At 36.7% G+C, this 25915-nt stretch overlaps 1 protein-coding gene across 6 annotated transcripts in view; it reads left to right on the plus strand.

Annotated features, from left to right (window-relative positions):
* The window catches only part of DLG2 (discs large MAGUK scaffold protein 2), a 986088-nt gene that overhangs the window by 703894 nt on the left and 256279 nt on the right, over window positions 1–25915 (plus strand). For all 6 annotated transcript variants that reach the window (XM_066341286.1, XM_066341281.1, XM_066341282.1 and 3 more), the window contains 3 exons: window positions 8430–8566; window positions 17492–17636; window positions 20875–21016. In XM_066341286.1, the coding sequence (XP_066197383.1) occupies window positions 8430–8566; window positions 17492–17636; window positions 20875–21016 (424 nt within the window). The remainder of the gene's footprint in view (window positions 1–8429; window positions 8567–17491; window positions 17637–20874; window positions 21017–25915) is intronic.

Here is a 25915-nt window from a genome sequence, read left to right on the forward strand (position 1 = left end):
TCAGTTCAGTTGTGGGCATATGGAGATGTGAGAAGAGAAAGCCATTTAAAAACTTCAGATATAAGCAGTTAATCCTGTTCCTAACTGGCAGATCTTGTATTGTTCTGTTTTAAAACACTAATCTTTACTTTTTTAAGAACCTAATTTGACTGGTCTTAACGTGAAGTGTTTAGACTTGGTGTATTGTATGTTTATTTCCAAAGAACCAAACTTCTTGCTATAATTCTTAGAGTGTCAGTATGTGTCAAAAATGAAGTAATTTCCTTTTTCTTGCTCTTACACTGGTTTAATACGATTTTCAGTGAACTGGAATCTCATTAATGCTTTGAAAGTCAGATTATTGTGAATAATTAGGGAAATTCCCTGATCTTTTCATGTCAAATAGTATTCTTAAGGATTACTGTTACGCAATTAGGCCACTGCTCATTGTCTATGCTTTCTGGGAATTTTATTCCTAATTAATTTGAATAAATGTAAAAAATATAGAATAAGCACAAGTTCTAATGAGGCTCTAAGTGTATTTTCCTAATTTGCAATTTCCTTTCTTTTCTGCTATAACTGAAGAGGATGTATCTTTAGGGATAAATATATGCAAGCAAGAAATAAGAATGGGAAAAACATTAAACTGCAAAACAACAGAAATGAAGGGATTGTTTTCATTTGCTTGTTAAAGAACATTCTTACAAATTCCTACAAATAGAAGTGTAATTTAACAAGATGTGTTTTCAAGGCTTTATGAAAGATTATAGAAAGATTAGCTTTACTATTATGATGATGTAAACCAATGCTTTATCTACTATACCTACAGCATGATTGTTTTTAAACATGCACTTTTAAACAATGCTGCCTTGCAGCTTTATTAACATTTGCATCATAATCTCAATTTCCCATCATTTCCTTTCTGGCTGGAAATGTAAATGATTTTTTTTAAGCCAAGGAGTGTAATGTTGAAAACAGATTTCATTCTTTCATATTTCGTGAGAACAGATTTCTTTCTTTCATATTTTAACCTAATAAATTTGGCTGCAATGTTGGATTTTGATACCCAAAAATGAAAAAGTAATTGGAAAAGGGCTGAAGTTGTTTATATTGGCTATTGAGGCTACAACTGAGTAACTTAGATGATGTTTTTTCATATTCTGGACTCTTTTGTGTTTCTGACTTTCATGGGTCTCAGATGATGCTGATGAACCCTGTGTCCAAAGAGAAGATGTAATATTACTTTGCACTCCCCTGGCTCCAGCAGAAGAGCAGGCTCAGGGAGTGCAGTTGTGGGAAGGGGTTTTCCAGGACATCTCAACAGGAAGCTGTTTTGGAACAGATAAAAAGAACTGTAGTTAGCAGCATGGTAGCCAAATTTAAAAATTATATATGCTGAAAACCTGTTTAGATAGTCTCAATGAAAGGTATGGAAATCACCCCTCCATCACCAGATGGCAGCCACCACCACAGTCTCACCTCTGAGTTTTAGCTGGCTGCTGTTTTTCCAAGCCTTTAGCCTTCAGAGACTCTTTGTGATAGTATGAATATACATATGCAGCAGTGTCTTGAAGCAGTTTTAATCTCAGTGAGATCAATATCTCTGTTTTATCAAGAATCAAGGACACACCTCTGCACAATCTTGCACTGGGCTGTGCAGCAAGTTTGTTACTATAATGTTTTAAATTATCTTTTTTCTTTTTATTAAATCAAGCAAGACTAGTTAAAATTAGATCTAACTATACTAATGTAGTTTGAAAATCTGAATTTGCAGAGCTAAAAATTCAGCTAAAAGGCAAATAAAATGAAAAAAAAAATTACTGTTTAATTTTTATTAAAACCTCAACGAAAATCTGTCTCCATACAGAAAAGTAACAGTGACTGTTTGCAAGAAAAGAGTTCTCTTTGCCTACTGCATAATCCCAGTTTCCAAGCAGCATCCAGCCATAGCATCTCCTGTGAGCACGCTGCCCGTACTCGGTGGGAGTGCTGTGTGTGCTGCTCAGGGTCATCCTCATGTAGTCTGACATCCCTGTTGCATCAGTGGTATGGAGAGGTGATGCACTGGGAGCCAGAATATAGGGATTAAAGAAAATAATAACTATAAAAAGGGCTGTGGGCAAGAACAAAGGGAATGTGTAAAAACGGCTGGGTAAATACCTGAAGGCATGAATGTATAATGCCACACAGTGTAAGGGGAACAATAGTTTTCACTTTCTGTAAGGTAGTTTTGGACAATTTTCTTATCTAGTGGCACTGTACATCATTTTTATTCTATCTGACACCAACTGGGAAATAACCTGAAACACTAGATATTTCTGAAAGAAAATGTCAGAACAATAAGGAAGATGCTTAAAGTTTTTAACCCAAGGCCATTAGAAAGATAACACCAGATAACAATATGCTCTGTTAGATGTGTAGAGGCTTGGGCCTTTTTCGTGGTCTAGGCTGTTATCCAGTTGTTAGTTACAAAAAGAGCCCTCTGAAATGATCTGGGATCAGGGACTGAAACAAGAATTAACAACGGCAGTGAAATTAGACAGCTTTCAAATATGTTATGAATATTAGTGAAAGTCATATGAATCATACTGGACTTTAGATTTACTTTTTCATCCACAGGACAAAATGTAGTCAAATTTTATTCATATAAATCCTTCTGGCATAAGATGTCACATGCATCAGGCATAAGAATTGCTATAAGAACTCAAATAAATTAAAGTTTGACTCTACTGCTGCAGCATGAAGGAGATGAGATAAAGTGACTTCATATACTTGGGATTAAAAGTTTCTTAGGAGCTGACTCATAGGATGGCAGAGAAAGACAGAGCTCTGTAGAGGAACATTGGTCCTTCTTTGTAACATTGTATAATTATTGTGACAAAAACTTTAGTTTTTATTTTATGTATTTTATAATTTTTTTTTTATTTTACAGTGTAGTTTATTTTTTTGTGGGCACCAAATAAAAGAGGAACCTGCTGTCAATAATGAACAATAGTCATAAGTCACAGCTATAACAAGCATATTAAATGTCCACAGTTGTGAGGTGTTATTGTAAATATGTGCTATATGTGTCCTCCAGGAAAGCTGAAACTGCCAAGAAGAGGCTTGAGCAAAGGGCATGGGGAGACATTCCCTGGTACTCCTCTGTTTATAATTAACATTTTTATAGTTTGTTTACTCACATAAACTGGACATAACAGTGGTACCTGTCAAAACAAGTCAATCATTATATCAGTCAAAGCCTTTATATTACCCATGTTCCTTTCCTCCCTGCAAGTGGAATTTAATTAATTAGGAACCTGGATTGGGTGTCATTGCTCCAGGTTTGACAGTTTTAACAAGCTACGCCTTTTGTAGCTGTGTTGTAGGAGTGGCTGGCCCTTGGAAAGGCAGGAGCTGGCCCACCTGGGGTTCCTCATTGCCATGTCCAGTTGTTTGCAGGAGCATGGTTGATGGGTTGCGTACCTGGAGCAGCCAGGCTTGCAGCTTCAGGGAAGGGCCTCTGTCGAGCAACTTGTTGGGGGTCCTTTCTGGTGGTACTTTCTGTTTTGCTGTCTGAAACAGTTTCTTAAAATCTAAATTCACATGGTTCTCTGGAGCAAATCAGTTTGTTTCACACCTTTAGGAAATGAATGTTGCAAAAAGCAGTGAGAGAATGTATAGGGAGGGGTGGTGACATTTATTCATGAAATCTCTGAATGCATTAACCATTTGCGATCTTCCTTTCATATATTTCATTCACTCCCTGTTTCATGCACATCCCCCGGGGTGTATGTGCTGAGGTGATCTTGTGTGTACAGAAAGGACATGAGACATCAAACTCTTACCACATCTCTTGGCATCTTCTTAAATGGCAACCACGGACTGACTGATTTTTGGAGAGATTTATACTCTAGGTGTCTACTGTTGTTATGGGTGGTCCTTTATATTGAATATTCCTTTCTTCAGACTACAAGTCTTAGACAAGATGGCTGCCTATTTGCTGGGTTGGTTTTTTTTCATTTAGTAAACACACATTTTTATGGAGATGATCTGCTTCTCTGTTGGGCTTACAGGCAAGAGAATGGCCGATGTCACATGCTGCAGTCTTGCTGCCAACATCCCACTGTCATGGAACAGGGTCTTCTGCTGACAGGACACCTGTTCAATGGTCTTATAGAGCCCCGACATTCTGTGCAGACCTGACTTTCTTCTAGTGCTTACATTCATACTCCCATTCACATTTCGTTTGTTGATATTATATTTCTGATACGATATTCTCTGTGTAGGATAATGGCAAAATGCAACAACTGTTTTTGGGGTTCTGACTGATTTCTTTAAGTTCACTTCTCATTAGAAAGCTGAAATTACATAGCTGCAGTTGATCTTCTAGGCTCTCTCTGGTTACTGCAAAATGATATGCCTGCAGTGTAGTTCATCCACTGTGTCTTATGCAGAGGTTTTATTTTTTTTATTGTTATTATTTGTTTTTATTAGTCCAGTTTTGGTGGACTAATTCTGTGCAAAGCCTCCAAGCCTGCTTTTACTAGTAAAGCAGTTAGAACACATTTTTTTATTAATATAGTGGTGTATTTAAAACGTATGTGGTACAGAAAATAATGCAAAATATTTTTAAAAAGTCAAATATTTTAGTGTGGTTTTGCCAATAATCCCAGGAAAAGATATGGCTAAATATTTTTGATTTATTAATAGTAGCATTTTTTTCTGTAGTTTCCAGTTTTGGTGGAATAGTTTTTGTCCCTGTCCCTTTTCCTCCTTTTGATTCCAGTAATGTCTTCTTTTCCGTTGGATTACTACATGTTGTTATTCACAGGATCAATGATCAGCATTTGTGGATCGTAAAGACAGATAAATTTTAACCACACATATCCAGTTGAAATGGAATAAAATGAGGTTTGAACTTTCCTAGTTGACACATTGAGTCAATCTTACATGGGCCTATCCTCTCCAATGATTTGAACCTAGCTGAGTTTGATTTGGATGTGCAGTGCACCAGTACTACATCCAGTTGTCTCTCTTTTTCTCTCTTTAACTAGTCTCTTCTTCACTGAACCATAGAAGCATGGAATAGTTTGGGTTGGAGGGGACCTTTAAGGTACCAACCCTGTCATTCTCTAGGCCAGGTTGCTCAAGGCCCCGTTCAGCCTTGGCCTTGAACACTTGCAGGGATGGGGCATCCACAACTTTCCAGGGCAACCTGTGCCAGTGCCTCACCACCACCATCATCATAAAACATTTTTTCCTCAACTCCATTCTGAATTTATCCTCCATCTAATTTCTGTGAGGAATTTGAGCACTTTGTCTAGGATCAGCTGTGTCTGTGAAGGCAGATTGCACATTAGCTGAAGAGGAAGTGATCAACTCCTGATCTTCTGCGTTCTGATGGAAATGTTTTCCTAACCAAAGGAGTCAACAAAAAAAAAGGTCCTGCAATTAAATATGCTCTTTTATTTGGGGGTGAGGGGTGGCTCAGTTCAATGGAATTATGAAAAATAAAATTTCAAAAACATAGCTTGTTCTGTTCTTCCCACTTGTTTGAATGATTCTCTGCTTTTAGAACACAGTAAGAATCTGATACAATACTAACTTGACATAGTGAGTGACCAGGGATGCACACCAGGGTTGAGCAAAGCTTTCTGAAGTCTTAAAACAGAAACCTTCAGTCTAAATGAACTCAGATTGTGAACTTTCATAGCACTGATCTTCCCACTCAGCTCTTCCCACATCCAGACCCTAGCCTTTCAAAAACCAAAAGTGTGATTCACCTCGTCTCTTTCAGATGTCTTGCTGAGATGAGATGAATCATACTTTAAAAGCTCTTAATGAATTTTCACTTATTGTACAGGTAGTGTAAATGATTAGCATAGTTATCTGATGTCATTTGGCCATATAAATCCTATCCAAAAGTTTTTGTGTAGCATACTTTCCGTATGCCCTAGCAATTAGCAGAAATAATTTAAATGAAATTAAATGGACCATTGTTCCACTCCTTGTTCTTTCTAAGAAATCTTTTTAAGAAGGCAAGTATGATTAAGCAATGAATTTGTCATTATTGATTGACGTGAAATATTTTTCTCCTCCTCAGTTTTCTTGCCTACCCACTCTCCCTTTGCTCCCCACAGTATTACCTCATCTTGTTCTGCTCTTTTAAGCCTTTCTATAATCACTGCTGGTCTTTTGGATTCCTAAAGTCAGACCCTGCTTACAAACACAATGTAACCCCACACAATGTATCACATCTAAATTTTATGTAGACTGTAGTAGAAAAAGTTACTCCTTTCGATATTTTAAGTTTCGCTTTTCTGATGGGAATTGCCTGTGTCATTACTGTTTTGTTTTATGGTTTCATACATCCATTGTGCTACAACCATGCAAACAGCAAGCCAAGCACCTCACTCTGCACTGCAATTGTCTTGGCTATTACTTGTTTGAATTGCAGCAGGACCAGGCTGAATTAGGACCCACTTTGTGCGAAGTACAGACCAGTAGAGATGTGTGCAGATATGGCCTCGCTCTTTAGACACTTACAGTGTCAATAAAGGGGACAGGAGGGGATCAAAGTGCACCACAACCTAATCTTCCCAAGGCCATATGCCCTAGGTGAGCTGTGGAGCTGAAGAAAGCCCTCTGACTGAGCTCTAGCCCATTTGTTTGCTCCCACCAGCATTTTGGAACATTCTGGAATACTCTCAGGTCTTTACTGGTAGAAGCTTACATAGATGGGGGTTTAGATGAAATTGATAATTATGCCACCAAGAAATATTACTTAATCATTGTTCCGTGTCCATAACTAGTGTTTTAAAGAAAATTTCCATTCTTAATGTTTTATTAAAATGACTTTTCTCTTCTCTGTTAGCAGTCCCAGGAAAAAATACTTCCCTGCTGAAAAAGTCATAATCTTTTTATCCTTGTAGTGACAGTAGCACATAAACAGTAAGAGTGATTGCCAGCTTTAGCTGGAAATTCAATAAAGCTGTGTTTTAATTACCCCATACTTCTGAATTAACTTCATGTGTATTGTTAATAGTCAATTAATTAAGTAGTGTTTCAATTTGAGATATAAATTCAAAGGTTTCTTTTTGTAATTTACTGGTGTGGCACTATCCATTAAGTAGTCCATTATGGTATCTGACCTCACATCTTTTTGAAGCTAAAATAATGATCAAATGAAAATAACATGGAGGAAAATCATTAAAATATTTAATTCACTCCAAGCCCCCTTATCTCTGTACTCATACAGCTGCTAAAAATGCTATGTGTATTAAATACACCAAATATATTGTCTCTAAATTTTTATTGCCCGGGCAGTCTCTCTTTTAAATTTGTGATGAAAAGCCAGATTATGGGCGACTCACTTTTTACTGCTCAGGCTACAGCAATTACCAACATGTTTCTTTTAGGAATGAGTGAAGAGCATAGATTTCATAGATAAAACCAGTGATTATTCTCTAGATATAACTGTTTTCTGTACAGCTAAAAAAGAAATCCCTAGTTGGAGCAATAATCTAAGCAGGTTATTGTCAGAAACAGCTTCTCTGTTCAGATGCAAGTTCCCATTATGTACATAATCTCTGAAAAATTAGTTGTAAGAAGTTAATTTTTATGGAAATCAAGCACAGTAATTTCTGTCTTTTTTTTTTTTGAATGAGCAATAAAAATGTTCCTAAAAGTTAAAGCAATTATTTGCTTGCATGTTCAATGTGTCAGAGGATAGGAAATATAGGAAAAGGGAAAAACTGCCTTTTTTTCTTCCCCCAGCATCTATTTTTTTTGCCTTCCTTTGACTCTTATTGGCATGTATTACTGACATCGTTCCAAAGTTTGGGTCTTTGAGTGTTTATCTAGGAATTTTACAGATCACTGAATAGAAGTTATCCATTTACAAAGGACTCATTCTTTCTTATTTTATGTATCCATAGCCACAGATTTGTGTCCTACAAAAAAACCCACACTGTAATCAAACATCTCCACCTTTTCTGTTTTACTTTCACCGACCCTTCACTGTGGTACTACATGAACTTGCAAAACTTGTGCTAGACCTCTCCAAATATTTTTCAAACCGTGTGGACAATCAGAATGCCTTTCATTTTGTTCTTATAGGTGATGATGTATTTTTTAGCAATATTTAACAAAATAGATCCCAATTTTAATGCTGGTCATGGGAAATTGAGCCATAACTTCTTGATGTAGGCTGCACTGGACCCCAGTGAGGAGGGTGTATAGAATCATCACTGGTTCAGCTATTTTTGTCTCTACCTTTCTGTAATTGTAAATGGCAAAGAATTTCCTTACTTTAGTTCTGTCCCTGACCTTTCAGGGAAAGTGAAAAAGTATGTTGTTTGTTTTTCTGTAAAAAATGCTCAAAGTTTATATTGTATATACTACTCTTCCACTTCTCTTTAATGCTGTATGTTGTATTGCTAATGTTTTGTTTATAATGTCTTTTCCAGGTCTAGGATTCAGTATTGCAGGAGGGGTGGGAAACCAACACATCCCTGGGGACAACAGCATTTATGTCACCAAGATTATTGATGGGGGAGCTGCACAAAAAGATGGGAGATTGCAGGTTGGAGATAGACTTCTTATGGTAAGTATGACAAATTTTAATCCCATTTTTTTAGCTGAAAATTGTTTCATATGAGGACTTTTATTCACCATACATCTTTCTGGAGGTAACCAAAACAACTGGTATAATAATTTGATTTCTATTACCTTCATTTTCCCAATTTTTAATATATTTCTGAGACTGAAGAAAAAAAAATCTTCTGGAAAACTAACATTTTATGAAGGCAGCGTATTATATTATTTGACAAACCTTTTACTTGAGAAGAGAATAAATGTATTGTGCATATAAGCATAGCAAGACAAATTGCACGATAAAACTTAAAAGATTTTAGACAAACTGTTTGTTAAGGTAGTATGGATTCTTCTGTTTGTTGTAAGCAAATTAAAAGATGTCAAAACATGCCAATACTTCTGATAACCTGACTCCCATGTAACAACTGTCAGGCTTTTTTTTTAAAAAAAAAACAAGCATTTTCCAGTTTTTCCCTTGAGCAAGTGTATTCTTCTGATGGAAGTCAGTTCAGGAAATTCTTCTTGCTATGTGCCCTGCTGGTTCATTTTTTCTTGTTGATAATGCTCTCCCACTCACAGAGTTTGTTTAATTCAACATTGAGGGGGAAATCCTGACTCTGATGAATCAGCACAAGTTAATCTATGTCAAACTATATTCATGTCAGTGCATTTGCATAGATTTCAGCAGGTAGAGAAATATTTTTTTAATAACTTGTACTGCATTATGCCTATTTTGTGGTGTGATATTTAAGCATTAAAAATTGCCTCGACCTTTTTTTGCGGCCTGTGGAGCTGTGCCTAATTGAAGTTTTCTTTATTTTGCTAGAGACACCGTGTCCAGTCACATATGAAGATGACCATTAATTTTATACATATTACTAAGCAGAACTGGAAAGGCACTTGGTTGCTGGGTTGCTGACTCTTTGTCCTTTTTAATTAACCCAAATGGATAGGTAAAACAGCTTAAGGATCAACTGGTGTTAGCAAAATCAGAGCAAAATGAAACTGGAACTCAAAATTTCTTTGGCATTTTTTTTTCTTGCACAATCTCAGCACAGTAAAATTCAAGTCACTGTTGGATAATGAAGTTTGGGCTTATTTTGGTGCAGAAATGTAAATTTTTATTCATCAAATTTGCGCTTCAGTTCTTCTGCAAATTGTTGCAAATCTGCTTCTGTTCAGCTGTTGTTTGTTGCTTTTTACCCTGATGATAATTCCTTGCAGTTTTTGTGTTATCTCAATATTTTTGTTACTTTACTCTTAATTTCTCCTAATTCACAAGGTAGTAAATATATATACAAAAGGAAATCAAATAGATGTAAACCCCCCTCTCCAGTGTAATTTCATCAGAATTGATTTAAATAGAAATATTTTATGTACCACTGTGCATAAATTAATCATTTTCAGATTTTTATAGGTGTAGTCTATTAAGCATCTCAGCCTTCAACCTGTGATTTGCTGCAGTCAGATATAGATTTTTCTTCATTGTGACAAGTTTATACTTCTGAAAATGAGCAGAGGTCATTTGCATTATGTCTGATGTCTTTGTTCTTTCCTTTCAGCCTGCACTGTTTCTTTACTAAGTGTTGTCTCCTTTTATCACTGCATGTAAAATGAGAAAAAAAAAAAATCATTCCAAGTGTCACTCTCCTCTAGACCAGGACATCCAGACCAGGCTTTTCACTGTTGCATAAGAAAATATTAGTCAGCTTACTCTTTATATACCTGAAGCATTACATATTTGGAGATGCGTTTACAGGATCTGTTTCTAAAATTCATGCAGATTGCAGCCATGTTTCTTGATTCTCTCCAACAAGACACCCTGATTTGTTTATAACTTCTGTACCTTCAGTATTTTTCTGTCCTAATTTGTGAATTATCTCTTCTCAGTTCATGGCATTAACTTCATGCTCCTTTATGAATAGTGAGTGAAAAAATTAATTACTTTCTTTTGGCAGTGTTTCAACACAATATTACCCTTGTCATCTATACGGTCCTACTTCTGCTTCACTAATTTCTCATTGAATATACATTTGAACAGTTCCTCTTTTTGGTGTTGTTTTTTTTTCTCAGTGGTGCAGCCTTTCTTGATCTTTATTTTTTCCCATCATTCTCTATAGAATTTAAGAGAATTCGTCATCCTTCTGGAATTCCCAGCAGCTACTGGGGAGATTTTTTAATTTTTATAGCTGTATTCTGATAATTTTATGTGAAATGCTTTCAGATCCCAAAGAAAATGTAAATCAAATTAATATAAGTTTAAGATTTAATGAAAGTGTAGATCCAAAATGAAAACTAATATTGAAATGTAAGACAAGAAGGGGCCACCTGAGCATTTTGCAGCTTGATGGCCCTACTGTTATTAAATGAAGATGGCACATAGTGTGTTAAACATTTCAGAAGATGTATTACGTAAATATACATTGTGAATATTGTGAAATCTGTAAAAGGGCATGTTGGGCAATTAGATTTCTGTGGCACTAAGCCTGCACTGAAGACTTGCTAACCTGAGGACTTGCACAGGAAAATGCTCCTTTGTATGATTATCCCAAGGTACCTGTTTGGAAAATTACTGGTGAAAGTGTGAGTGTTTAAACCAAAAACTTAATGGTTTTTCTAGGTACATATGAAAGGAAAAGACCAGAGCTCTTCTCTGAAGACTTACAGCTAGAAGAAACTCACTGTGTTGTGGTGGTAATGCCTGTGGTAATGTCTCCTTCTGCTGGTGGTAATGCCAGCAGTGAGACTCGCACCGCAGTGGGTTTCTCAGCTTCTCTTTGCAGTGGAAAGGTGCACAAGTAAACCACATACAGAGCATCACAGACCACCTTGGTGATTTAGGGTCAACTATAGGGCCAGACAAGGTTGCTCAGGGATTTATCCAATTGCATCTCAAAAATATCCAAGGATGGAGGTTGCAGAGCCTTGCTAGGAAACCTGTCCCACAGCTCAGCTGTCCTCTTGAGGAAAATACTTCTGATAACCTGTTTGACCCCCTCTTGTTTCAACATCTGTCACTCGTCTTGTTACCATATGTGACTCTGAAAAGCTTAGCTTTGCCTTGACGGTCTTCTTATAAGCACTGGGGCTATGTTGTCTTCAGAGGAACCCCTTCTCCAGGCTGAAAATGCCAAGATCCTCCATTTTCTGCTCATCAGGTCGGTGCTCCATCCCCAACCATCCCAGCAGCACACCTCTCAACTTTCCTCCTTTTGTTAATTTTCCTGTAGTGTAGGAAACCAAAACTGAAAGCAGTTTCCAGGTACAGTCTAGTAAGTGTGAACTGTTGGGGAAAAAACTGTCCTTTGCTCATCCTCCAGACTTTGCTCATCCAGCCCAGGATGCTGTTGTCCTCTTTCCTGCCAGGACACACAGCTGGCTCATGCCCAGCTTGCCATCCGTCAGGAGCCCCCAGCACTTTTCCATAGAGATGTTTCCAGGGCCCAGCCTGTGCTGTTGATGGGAGTTAGCCTGTGCCAGGGGCAGGATTTACCGTTTTCTTCCTCCTGAACATCACAGAAGTCTTCTTCAGGCCTTTCTTCCAGTCTGTAGCAGCCCTGCCTTCAAGTATCTTACAGTGAAATGAAGTGTCACCTCCAAACATGATGCACATCTCACCTCTTCAAGGTCACTACTAATGGTGATCAAGAAAAGCAGAAAAATTGTTTCAGTTATTACAGCTCAGATAATAATTACTTTTTGTCTATCTCCTACCATCATCTTACTTTGGACAAGCTTGTTATCCACAGAATGAATAAATGAGAAATCAGTATAAAACTGGTACTAGTTTTTTTACTAGTATATAACAACACTAATTGCTAGAAGGAAGGTATTTTTCAAGGAATATGATAAAACAATTACGGTTTAAAGGAAAATTTAAGTTATTATTTATATTTTATAACTATTAGATTTTCTAAGGTACGTCCTGTATGCCAAAATACCCTTTCATGTTTGGGCCCTATCCTGTTGCTTCTGGGCCTGTGTAGTCACAGAAATCAGTGATTGTATATAACAAGAGATTTAATTTGATTCTGTTTTCTTGATGGAAACAGAAGGAAAGAACAGGAGTCACTTTCCTTTTCAGAAATTTATGCTTTCTTTCTGAAAAAAAAGTGTTATTTTCTGGTAATTTCATAGGACTGCAGTGGGGTTGTGAACGTGCCATTGTTGATGTGTTCCTTATAGGGTCCCCTACCGTTATTTTTTTTTTTTCCCAGACTGTGTATGAAGGCAGGATGACTTTTGCCTTAAAGTGCATAAAATCAGAGCAGGCAATTCAAGATGCATCCAGATTAGCATTTGTTTGTGATCAGAGATGTTCTTTCCAAATGATTTTGGCTGTCTTTGTGGGATCGTCTTTTAGAAAACAGCCCAGCACTTATGTAATTAACTCACAAGTCCATGGGATTTTAACTGTTTAGTTAGTGCAAACAAATATATATCCTTTGTACAAATGGTTTGTCTCCAGCACTAGAAAGCATTTCACTTTTTGCAGCCTTTTAAATGAGTCAGTTTTGAAAAAGGCCATCAGCATTCTAGATTTACAGCAGGCAGGTTGTAGGTGTTTACTGGCAAATGTTCACCCAGGAAAATCCACTGTCTGAATGAAAAGCTATTACAGAAAAGCAAACATTACCACTGGTAAGGTAAAGTTCACCCCTTTGTCTCATTCACTGAGTGAATCAAATCTTTCTTAGCTTAAATCAATAGAGGAAATGAACGAATCCTCTTTAAAAAAGGAAAATTAAATAAGACAGACTAATTCCTCTGGAGCTCTTGTTCTCATATCAGCTTATATTGTTCTGAATGAAATTATTTGTTAGAGCACTTCTACAGTCATTTTGGGGATTCTAAGCTTTCCTAGCTGCTTTTTGGGGCTTTTGATTTTCAGTATGAATCTAGGAAAACTTCCAAATAAAACATTCTCGCTAGGGTTTATACTTCATTGCCCTGATTATGCTATTTAGGAAAAAAAAACAATCCAGTCTTTTTATATCTCTTTGGCATCATTTCTTATTGATTTCCCCCATCACTCAAATAGCTTCTTTGATTGGGCTTATATCTTTAATTTCCTTCTCTACTGCTATTTTATTTCTTTTCTTTATTGGTTTCTCATGTTGTTAGTATGTCTTAAATTGCATACTTTCTATTTAAAGCAAAAGCTTTACTATTTTTTTTTTCTTCAGATGCTGTTTGCATTTTTAAATTTTCACTGCATGGAACTTTTCCCATTAGAAAAACCCCACTTATTCCATGTATTTTTTCTTTCTGACTCCTATCCTTTGACTCCTGTCACAGCATTTTTTTCTCAAGTATACAACTTCAAGTATACAAACTGACCATTTAGATAAATATCTTTTTTAGCATTTGCCTTAAGGGTTTCTTTTCCCCTTAATTAATTGCTTCTTAAATTGACTTCTTAGATCCAGAAAGTTGGCATGCAGTACCCGTTCTACCCACTCAGAATTCAGTCAGCCCTTCTGCACTAAAATTCAGCCTCTCAGAGGATTGCATGCTATACACATTTTTGTTTCTTTCATTGTGTGTATCTCCCACTCTTTATCTTCCCTACCTCTAACTCAAGCCGTTTTTTTGCAAGCTATATGCAAAAATATATAAGGCTATCTCTAAAAGAGGACATAAAGCTTTGCTATGATGCATTTATTGGGCCAAATCACCAAAAAAGCCAGATTTAGTACTTAAAATTCTGTTAAGATAGACATCTTTAATGGAAGAAATAGCTCCAGAAATAGTCTGTTGGCATAAATCTCAACAAAAAGTCAACAATAACATCATATTTCCTATTATTATCATCTCTGACCAATGTTTTAAGAAATGATGTCCAGAGGTTCCCCTATGAAAAAAGAATTACATCCTGCAGTCATCTTGCAATAATATCTAGGGGGCTGAACAATAGAATTCTTCTACGTGTTCAAGTTTTTTGTATATCAGAATACATGCAGATGTCTTTATTTGTGATCATTGTTTTATGGTCAGAAAGTAGAAAATATATTGATAGATACATTTAGGATTATTAATAGGAATTGTAGATCCAAAGCAAAGACTGCCTTCCAAAGGAAACCTGGAAGTGCGAGTCTAAACCTGTACTGGCAAATGACAAAGGAGGTGATCTGATCATCTCAAAGAGTTCCCACTTAAAAGAGACCTTACAGCACCATTGAGGATCTTTGTTTTTGTAGATAGATCAATAAGTTTGTTTGTTGGTTGTCTCTTGATGTTCATTGAGTCATTCTTTATTTCTTTGCTTACTGAGAACTGAGCAGTCCAGGACAAAATGAATTTACATAAACTTTGCCACGAACTCTATGATCTTTAAGGAGATAAAAATAATGCTGAAGTGCATAGGCATGAAATCTTAGTTTAGAATTGTTTGATCTCCTGAAGTCTTAACTTCCAGATTTCAGTAATTTGCACAGTGTTGCTAAAACACGTGTTCCAAAATGTTATTTTCAGAGAGAGTCTTGCATGAGACCTGCTGTATCAAACGTATCTATGTTTCTGTGTATCATACTTTACTTTCTGTTTTTAAAATGGCTTCTTGTTTTCTTTACTTCACAATGGTGGCATCCAAGTGTCTTGTGATGGATTTTTATCAGCTAGACTTACAAAAACAAACAAACAAACAAACAAACAACAACAAAACAGAAAAAAAAAAGCCAAAACACAAACCCCACCCCCTCCCAAAAAACCCAAGCCAAACCGAAACAAAACAAAAAAAAAACCCACTACAACACCACCAAAAAAACAAAACCAGAAACCAACACCTTTGGAAAAAAGTTGTGTCAAGGCTATTTGTGTCATAATACTTTTTATTCATTTCTAAAAGACCAAAAAGTCAAAATCCAGACAGTTCTAAGATAATTAATTTCATGTCTTTTTTTTGACTGAGAACAATTTTTTACAGCATCTGTACAGTGGGTGAGGTTTTGTGAGATTTTCTCTACTTCAAAAAAACTTATGATGAAACACAAGAAGGTAGATACAATGTTCAGACAGCGTGGGAAGAAGAAGAGGTAAAGGATAACCTTGTGGTCATCTTTCTAAAATGTGTGAATCTGAAGTGTCTGGCAGTTTTGAAATACATAAACAAGAAAGGTATCATTTCAGTCACTTCTTCTTCCTGCCAGCCTATTAATTTAAGAAAATTATTCATTAAGGGTTTTTTGCTCTTTTGTAAGTTATTGCTCTTCATAGCAAAGAAAGATATAGAAATTTATAGAAGTTATGTATAAGATTTTAATTAAATAGAAGACCTGTCAAAATACAGCATACCCTATCAGCAGCTCCCTTCGGAGTGTCAGGGTCTATCACTGCTCTTTCTGTCAAATTATCACAATATACCTGCCATTATCTCTTTTAATTAACCTTAAAACCAAGCCTGAGAATTATACAAGGAAAAAGGTTTAGATAGAATTCTTACATTCAGCAATACTGTCCAATAGCAATCATTTTTTTCTTGGTGCTGATGAAATCCTCTGGATATGAAGATTCCTCCAGTGATTCATAATAGTTGTATCTCTTTCCAGTTGCCAAACCCTTTGGCAGTTGCTAATTGTCACATTCAGGTTTCTGAATAATCAATTGATACTAAATTCCCTAGAAAGAATATATTGTTCTGTGATTTACTATTATGTTATGCTATAGTGAGGAGGGAATTCTGCTTCCATCCTGCATAATCTTTGAAAGGAATCCTTGCAGTAACTGTGGAAGTTGGAGGATGGCAATTTAAATGACAGTAAAATGTTTCATATACCACATTCCCTGTGAATGTAGGTCATTGGAACAGGCTCCCCAGGGAAGTGGTCACAGCACCAAGCCTGCCAGAATTCCAGGAGCAGCTGGACGATGCTTTTAGTCACATGGTTCAGTTTCAGGCAGAACTGCAAGGAGCAAGGAGTTGGACTGTGATCCTCATGGCTCCCTTCCAACTCAAGGTGTTCTGTGATTCTGTTCTTTCTCTTGCCTTATGCCACATGCCTGAAACATGGATCTACACCCTTTACTTTTTTTTTTCTCCATTCAGGAGCTATATAAATTTTGTGGCAGGGAATATTTATGGTTCTGTTTCTAGGAGGACAAGCTATTGTTGACATTCTGTGAGTACAGTGCATTTATATGTGAATAAATTTTATATGCCTCTACAATAAACCACTTCTGATACTTTTCTTTTGATTTTCTTTCTGTGGGAGTAAAGCATAAATAAGCAAAGCTTACTGCCTCCATTTCCTTCCCTGTTTTTTCTGTAGTCTTCTACTCTTATCCTTGCTTAAGTGTTCTTCTTTTCTAAAAAGCGTAAAACTAGTACTGCATTCTCTAACTTTTTCGATATCTTTTCCTGTGCTTCCAGAAAACTGACAAACTTTGACAATGAAAAATACATTTTCCCCATCCTGATCTCCCCTTTTTCAGTTCCTGCACCTCATAGGAATTTTATATACCATTTTTTACTTCACCTTATTTTAATGGTCAGTGTTGTGTCAGTGATGGAAATATTTGAGTGTGTTGGGTGTTTCTGAGGTCCCAGCTATGGAAGCTAAGATATGAATGGGGAAGTTTATTTTGTTAGGTCAAATAATGTAGACAGTTTCTGTAACTGTTGTGGTGCTATTAATTTATTATTAAATACAGTTTTATATTGGTGATTATACCAGTATCAGGACATCACAAAGGGCTTTTCTATTGTCAAAGACAAATGCCTTCTTGACCCATTTTGATTCTGTGTATCAATATTTCTACATCAGTCTTTGGATATGCATGTGCTAAGAAAACTGTGTTTTCTACCCTGCAGCAGTAATGCATCTATAATCTTTAGTGCTCCTCATTTACAGCAATGTTCCAAACATTTTGAAACCTGCAAGGATGTTTTTGTGTCTATTTCTGCGTGTCAACTCACCTTTCTGATTTCTCCTCTAAGGTAAATAATTACAGTTTAGAAGAAGTTACCCATGAAGAGGCAGTAGCGATACTGAAGAACACATCAGATGTAGTTTATCTGAAAGTTGGAAAGCCCACCACCATTTACATGACAGATCCATATGGCCCACCAGATATTACTCACTGTAAGTGGCTTCTGCAACGTATTTTACAAGAGATATTTCAGTTTGTCAGATGATTGTAGTTTTTCATAGCTTGTTCAAAGCAGCCCATTAAAGTTTATGAAACAGCTTGGAAGGCTACAAAATGAAGTGTTTATTGCCACCTGAGTATGCTACACTCAAGAAATATTGCAAATAATATAACTCTGCTAAATATTTTTGCAGCAGAAGTAGTAATGTAGAAGATATATGGCTGTGCTTGTTCCAATTAGCTGTTGTCCAGGTGATCAGACTGAAATGTAACTCTTGTGAAGATTACAGCAGTAAGTATATGCAAATGCATTTGGAAATATGATTAGATTTGTAGCCTGGAGTGCTCTGTCCACTGAAAAATTGGAACAAGCAGCAAACCATCTTGTACAAACTTAGTAGAAGCCTGAGGCAAATGTATCTTGTATTTGAATAAAATATTCTACTGGAATGTAAAAATCACTGCTCTACTTACAAAACTTTACCTATTTTCTGTGGATATCCAATTTGCAAAGTCACAGAATGGTTTGGATTGAAAGGGACTTTAAAAACTGTCTAGCTAAAGTCTCCCTGCCATGGGCAGAAATACCTTCCACTAGACCAGGTTGCTCAGAGCCACATCCAGCCTGGCCTTGAGCACTTTCAGGAATGGCATATCCATGGCTTCTCTGTTCCAGTGTTATATTACTCTCATAGTGAAGAACTCATAAATCACTGGTCCACTTTGCTTTATTCTCAGTCTATCCATTAACTGTATATACGTTCATCTGGCTTTTATTTGTTTGTTTTTTGTTTGCAGAGAACCAAGGCCTTGTTTGTCCTTGCATTCAATGCACACTCTGTTGTAGGAAAATTTGTTGAAATAATATGTAAAACTCAGTGAAGTATCCCATAGGAAGGGAAGATGTCCTCATTTTAAAACAAACTGATTTCAATCAGGCCGTTTTGACCTTGCATTCAAAAACATCTAGGCTCATGTCCAGCACTCAGGTAGAAAGATGTGCATGCAGGTGCGTCCCCAGGACCCCCTAAGGTGACCATGTACAAGGATTAGTGGCTGGCTGTGAAATCCTTATCATATATATATATTGATTTTATGTTGATACCCTCCTTGCTAGTGTCCTTTTTGTACTGTTAAGGAGATGATAGCAATAAGGATCTTTTGTCTCTGCCATCTGTCCCTATTATGCATGTCTTTAGGATTTACTCACTTCTCTGCTGACTCCTTAACTGAGTGTCCTGGGCTCCAACCTAGTTTTTATCTCCCACTACCATCTCTTAATGGCTTGAATAAGTTTAGTTTAGTTTTAGTTTGGATGTAGGCTTTCCTGGCAAGTTGCATGCGGTTATATTGAGTATTGATGACTTGCTGATGAATCCAGCTTTATTGATACATGCCATGATCTTATACCAGTCCTCCTGGCATCCATACCCAGGCATTTCCATTCCCTTGACATTCACAGCAATCTAAACTTTTCAGCTGCGCTCTGTATACCGCTGGTGCCTGTTAGTCTAAACAGTTCGTTACTGAACACTCCCTTTCTTCCTAATTAACGAAGTTCATTAAAAACTGTCTGCTTTGGTTCAACTATCAACAGGGACCAACTGCACCATCTAACAATTGAATGGAAATAAAATTTTTGACAAGATCTTCAGCAGTCAATCCATACCATCCTGATTTGCTGCTAAGAATTCTGTGGGCACTTCAGGCAAACTAACCATGTGGAAATTTACTGAGGGCAGTAAATGCTAAGGATTTAATGTTTTCTGCGCTTTTCAGAGTTACTGTTGTGGACTGAAAAAGTTGAGGGAAAAGCTAAATATCCCAAACCCTCCTTATTCAGTCTGCTTCATGAGAACAGAAGGGAAGGTTTTGTAACAGGCATGTCAGTGGTATGCTCAGCCATGCTGAGGATGCCTATTTAGTTAGCAAATGTTACAACAGATGGCAGTCATGTTGTTCAGTAGCAGTCTGGTCTGGATCTTAGCAAAGCCCAGGAAAAAGAAATGATAAATGTCCATATCCAATCTCCAGGTTTATAATACTTTCAAAATAATAATTTTGCAGTTCTTAAACAGTGTGGTTTATTATGTCAGGTTATAGATCAGCAGCATATGAGAAGACAGAAACAATTCCAGCGGGAGAGTAAAAAAGATTTGCAGTAGCCCGTCCCAAGCTGTTGGTGCTTACAGATTCATTTATCCTCAGGGAACCTTTCATTATACCTACATGTTCAGAGTATTTCAGAATGCATAATGGCCTTTCCCTGCAGAGAGATTTTGCTTTGAAGCATTCTGTATCTCAGCATCTGAAAAAAAGACTGAAACTAATACTAGAAAGTTTAGCTGTCTTCTTCTCATCAGAAAATTAATCATAGCTCATTGCAGAAGCATGTAACATTGCTTTTTCTATTTATCATTTCTTTTCTAATTAAATTAACTAGAGATAGAATACAACTATTACTGCATTTCTCCAGTCATAAATGTCCCAAATAACTTCAGAACAACAAAAAGCACACAAAGAATAAAACCTGCAAGCCCAGTATATAAACAGACAATACAATACTATAACTTTCATCATTAATCATTAATATGTAAGAGATTTGCATCCATTTTCTATTTTAAGTATACAGATTCACCATGGTCTAAATACCATCTATGTTGATACTGAAATTTCAGTTATATTGAGGATTTGAGCACCTTTAGTAGATCACAGCTTTGAATGTATACATAATTCTTGCCACACATAAAATTCCTGCTCTTATCCTGCATTGAGTTCTTACTATATTACTCCCATTACTGCACAATGGAGTCAAAAAGAGTGCTTTTAATCTCATTCTTTCCTAATTGCATGTCCTTCTGCAAGTTAGTCCTAAGTGAAGAAAATCTTTCCTGTCTCCCAAACAGCAAACCTATTCAGGCTCCCTTTTCAGGAATTAAACATCCTCTAAAGAGTTAATTCCTTGCAAATAAGCCAGCATTACCACTACTGCTACTATTATTATTACTATTACTAATATTACTATTATTATTATTATTATTATTTTCAGGAAAACTCCAGCTGATAATTCTTTCTTGTTATATTTTAAACTTTCGCAAGGATTGTTTGTTTTGATCTTATTTATAGCACTGAATATGTTCTTGGTACTTAAATAAAAAAAATATATATGTTCTTGTGACATCTAATGAAACATGAAAGTTGCTGACTAGAAATGTCCATTTTTACCATCAGCTTATTCTCCACCAATGGAAAATCATATACTCTCTTCTGGAAACAATGGCACTTTAGAGTACAAGGCATCTCTGGCCCCTATCTCACCAGGAAGATACTCACCCATTCCAAAGCACATGCTTGTGGAGGACGACTACACCAGGTCAGATGCTTCTCTTTATTTGTTGCCTTTCATGCAGTTGTGTAAAGACATAAGTTAAACATTCAGTGCATCTCAAATAGAGTACAGCATACTGTACGTTTCTATTCAGCCTTTTTTTTTTCCCTTTTTTTAAAATAATCTCCAAAGAGTTGTGACTACTCTGTGGAAGTACAGTAGCAGAATTGTATCTGTATAGTTAATTTCAAGGTAGAAGAGACACATAGGAAAATGCTGGGAGGGTTCTTTTGTGCCTTGTTTTAGAGGAACACTGAATGTCACTGATGAGACAGTGTGTATTTATCTTTTTGTTTGAAGAGCAGTACCATTCACCTAGAATACAGAAGTTGTTCAGTTTGGAAAATGAGCCCTCATTATAATGTCTAATGCCACGGAAAATGAGAAATTATATATATATATATATATTTTTTTTTTTTTTTTTTTTTGGTGCTAAGAAGGGGATGTTCTCATCCTGTAACCTGACTTGCTGTGTCTTAGAAGTCAAAGAATCTCATCCACTTATGTATTCATCAGCTTCATAACCCACTAATTTGCATTTCATTTTTCTTGTTGCATGCGATTACTATCTCAAGCAGCTTAACTTGTTGGATCAGACAGATTCAGAGTAACTAAATCATGATACAGTGTTTAATGAGGACAAAAAATGTGTGGAAACCACACCTTTCTTCCCTGTCTTGGTTAAAAAAGATTCTCTTTTGTTTTGATTGAGAATGCAAAGGTGAAATTGATTTCCTTCAACTTATAAGACATTCAGTTAGGATGAATTTTCTCCAAATGGTTCCAAGAAGGTAGAATTTTAATTTAGAGTTAAAACATTGATTCTTTTTTTTTAAACTGCACCAATGTTTTTACCTGATCAAATAAGGATCTCATAATTTCTCGAATAGCCATGTATAGGGAGAATACCAGTATTAATGTATTTGAGCTGCAATGATGAAGGCTTTGTCAATAAGCTTGTATGGCTGAATTGTCTTCTTCTATAATGAGATGTCAGCACCACTATTGCTGAGAAAAAGTTAAAGAAGTTTAAAAACAGCAAAAGAATTGCAGCCTTAAAAGTAAATAATAGCGAAGGACATCACAAAGTCAGAGAAAGTGAAGGGATTCATTCTGAAAAAGGAGATGAGCTGTCCTGGCAATGAAAAGACCATTTAAACAGTTAGAAGGTTTGTAAGGTAACAAAGAAGTATTGTTAGTCCTGTTTCTTTGCGTTCATGTAGCTGATTTTAACTTTCTAGTTATTTCTGAAAAAAAAAAAAAAAGAAAAGAAAAAACAGCATAGAAGGGAAAGCAGTGACACTCTTAGCCCAGTAGTTTAGCAGATATCCAGTAGAAAGCCTACAAAGAACCATGCAGGATATGAATTGAAATTAATTAGAATGTGCTTTTGACCTTTTTTTAAATGAAGAAAGATTCATTCCTATGCTGCTGATATTTTTGGAATGTTTTTAAATAAGTTAGTTGTGCTGGTTTAGCTCCTGAGAGAAAAATGAAGTCTGTTTCTTGTCTGACGTATTCACACCAATGTTCATTTTGTATTTGGAGGGAAAAAAATGAATGCCCAGAGAAGGTCTGTTTGTTGTGGGAAATACTCCACTCCTGTGTTCTTTTTCTTGTCTGGATTTCCAAATTAATGTGTTACCTAATGAAGATGTGATATTCAAAGTCTTCTTGTGGCATTGGCCCTATCAACAGCAGCTGCTGACCCTACAAGCATGACCTTCTGGGACAGGCATGTGGCACCAGCAGAAATAAAGGTGCCAAGTGACAGGAGCAGACTCTGAATGCCACAGCACAAATCAAATGGAAATCTCAAATTTCTGTGCCAGTGCTAACTCTGACCTACTGAAAAGGAGGAGGCTATTACGAGCTTCATTTTATTAGTGATAATAGTCAATATGCTATGTCAGGAAACAAAAAACAAAGAGAAAACAGTCATAAGATAAATGACTCTTCTTGCCACTGCATTTCCTCACTGGACATGCACATACATCTGAGGGGCACCCAAGCAAGAGCCAAAGACCAGTTTTCTTCTCTGACTACAATGACTAAGAAACTCTGACCCTAAAAACCAAACCATTTAACGCTTAAATGCTGCTGAGATTTATTTTTTTTTAAATATCCTCATATCTAGTTATTGCCTATTGATTCAAGTGAGACTACTGAAATGCAATGGTCATTAATTCTTACAGTCATTGTCACAGCTATAAACTCAGAATAGTGAATACAGTCTTTCTGTTCAATGCCATAGGATTTGCTGATGAGTCTGACATTAAAATAGGAAGATATTTGGGAAGTCTTTGTTGCTGACCAATTCAGAAAATCTTTTGGGAATTCAATTATCTTATTGATAACTGTAGTAAAACCTGTAGATGCTTTGATTGCAGCACTTACAATTAGGTTTTCTCACATAATGTTTTATAATGAAGATGTTTGCCAACTACTGCAGTGCTGTCCATTAAAACTACCTGGTTCTTGCTGTAATAGGTTTACAAGACTAATTTACATTGTGCTCACATAAGGAAATTTATTACCCATGCAGTCTTGCAAAATTTTTGGCAGATTTTCATTTGTGCTAGCTACAGATATTTGGAACAGTAGCTTCTCCACTTAAAAAAGCTTTTGCAATTTTGGAATTCTCTGTACAAGTGATTTGAGTGCGGCAAATGACAAGCTTTCCTTTAACTTACTTGTGATAATGAATCTATCAGTAAAGCTTAAATAGTTGAACATTCAACTCAATTTGCCCACTTCCTCCTGCGTCTTTGGGTTTGTATTTTTTCTTTATTCATTCCACTTCTAAGAGGGGTTTCTTTGCTTTTGTTTTTTTACCTAAATATATCTGTTTTTCTTAACAAAAATTAGTGTTTCAGTTGATAAAAATCTGTATTTTTTTGACTGATACTGAATCTGTGCCTGAAAAAATTCAGTTCAGTCTATACAAAAAATTGCCTAATCTGAGCACAAGGGATAGAAAAGTAACAAGTCATCTTCAGCCATAAATTTTAATGAAGCTGAATGTTGTGTCTTCATTACTGACTTTTTTTAAGTTGTGTGTATTATCGTTACAAAATACTATCAGTGATGGGCATATTTTACTTGATTATTTTTCTGGATTTATTTTAAATTCATTTAGAATGAAAACCTTGGTTTCCTGTATTTTTTACAGCAATTATCACCTATTAAATTAAATAACACAAGTTCAGGTTAGTAGAATGTGGGATCAAAAGCAGATAAAAACTACATGTCAAATAATTCTATCAGTACACTTAGCAGTACATTTCACTGCTTTAGTTTTTAGTGAGATTAAACTGCTGTGTAGGAAGTGCAGGGCATTCATTGGTTGTGTTCCTGGCCAGCCCCTGATACTGCTAGAGGAGAGAAACAGGGTTTGTGGCAAAGGTGGTGATAAATAACAGCTGGGATGAGAGTGACCACGAGTTGGCTTAGTTCTTGATTCAAAGGAAGTCTGGAAAGATAGTCAGCAAGTTAAGACTGTTACGATTTCAGAAGAGCAGACTTCAGCCTTTTTGGAGAGTTGCTTAGCAAAATCTCTTGGGATGCTGCCACAGAAACACAGGGCCCATGAAAGATGGATGGTTTCTAAATAAAACTGATTGAGAACTGAGGAAGGAACCATCTTGTTGAACAGAAAGGAGGGGAACTCAGCAGGCATTCATGGCTGAGCAAAGAGCTTTCTGATGACCTAAAATGCAAGACAGAGAATAGCTTGACTGCTTAGTGACAAAATTAGAAAGCTGATTGATTTGAGCTAAGACTTACCCTTGGGGGTCGTAAAGGAAAACAAAAGTGATTCTGCAGATGTGTGCTACTTTAAAAAATGAAAGTAAAAATTGAGGAAGGAAAAAGGTGATAAATACAAGCTGATGTAGTGACAGATAATAGAGAAAATGCTGAAGTACTCAACAACATGTTTGCCAGGCACTTAAGGGCCCAGAAGGTAATTGGAATAGTCAGCATAGATTGACTAAAAGCAGTCTGTGTGCTTGTCCAGACTGGTTGACTTTCCTGATGAAATTTTTAACTGCTTGGATGAGGGGAGAGGAGTGGCTGCGCTTCACCAGGCAGTGCCACAGCACAGGTGCTGCCTTGAGCAGGAATGCCTTTGCTGAGGGAAAACACAGCTGACTCCAAAGTCATACCTGACCCATGTCATAACTCCCATTAATGTGCATCTGGGATCTGCTGTGGGGCACATGGTAATTCCTTTTCTCCACTAGTTGTCATGGGGAGTGGCTGCAAAGGTATTTCTCACACCTCTTCTGTGGGCAGGAAAAGCTGTGACACAGGGAGCACCCTTTAAAACTCTTCCAACAGCCTCTCGCTCAAGCATGAGGAAGTGTTGGATGAACATGTGCGGCAAATCAGGAAGAAAATACGATTTGTAATGGTTTGGAAACCTTGTGGGTAGCCTTTTGGGTTTCTCCTGGAGCGTGTGCTATATTACCTTGCTAGTTAGCCTTCTCCCAGCATGGCTATGCTCATTTGCCTGCAATGCTGTTGGTGAGGCTTTTGACCCAGTCTCCTACAGCACGCTTTGAAAGCTGAGGAAGAGTGGACTAAAAGAAGGCACTGAGTTGGGAACTGACTTAACCAGTAGGCTCCAAGGGTGATGGTCATCACTTGGCATGCGTCAGGGGGTCAGTGATGAGCAGACGAGCTCAGGACACCAAGGGCGTCAGTGAATATCTTCATCAATGACCTAGATCATGACACACAGTGTACCCTCAGCAAATTGCAAGAGGATAATAAACTAAGAGGGAGTGGTTAACATGATAAATGGCAGAGCTGTATTCTAAAGGGCTCTTGATATACTTGAGGACTTGGCTAGAAGAAACCTCATAAAGTTCAGTAAGGAGT

This window comes from Sylvia atricapilla, chromosome 2 (assembly GCF_009819655.1).
Source record: "Sylvia atricapilla isolate bSylAtr1 chromosome 2, bSylAtr1.pri, whole genome shotgun sequence".
In the NCBI taxonomy this organism is placed as follows: Eukaryota; Metazoa; Chordata; class Aves; order Passeriformes; family Sylviidae; genus Sylvia; species Sylvia atricapilla.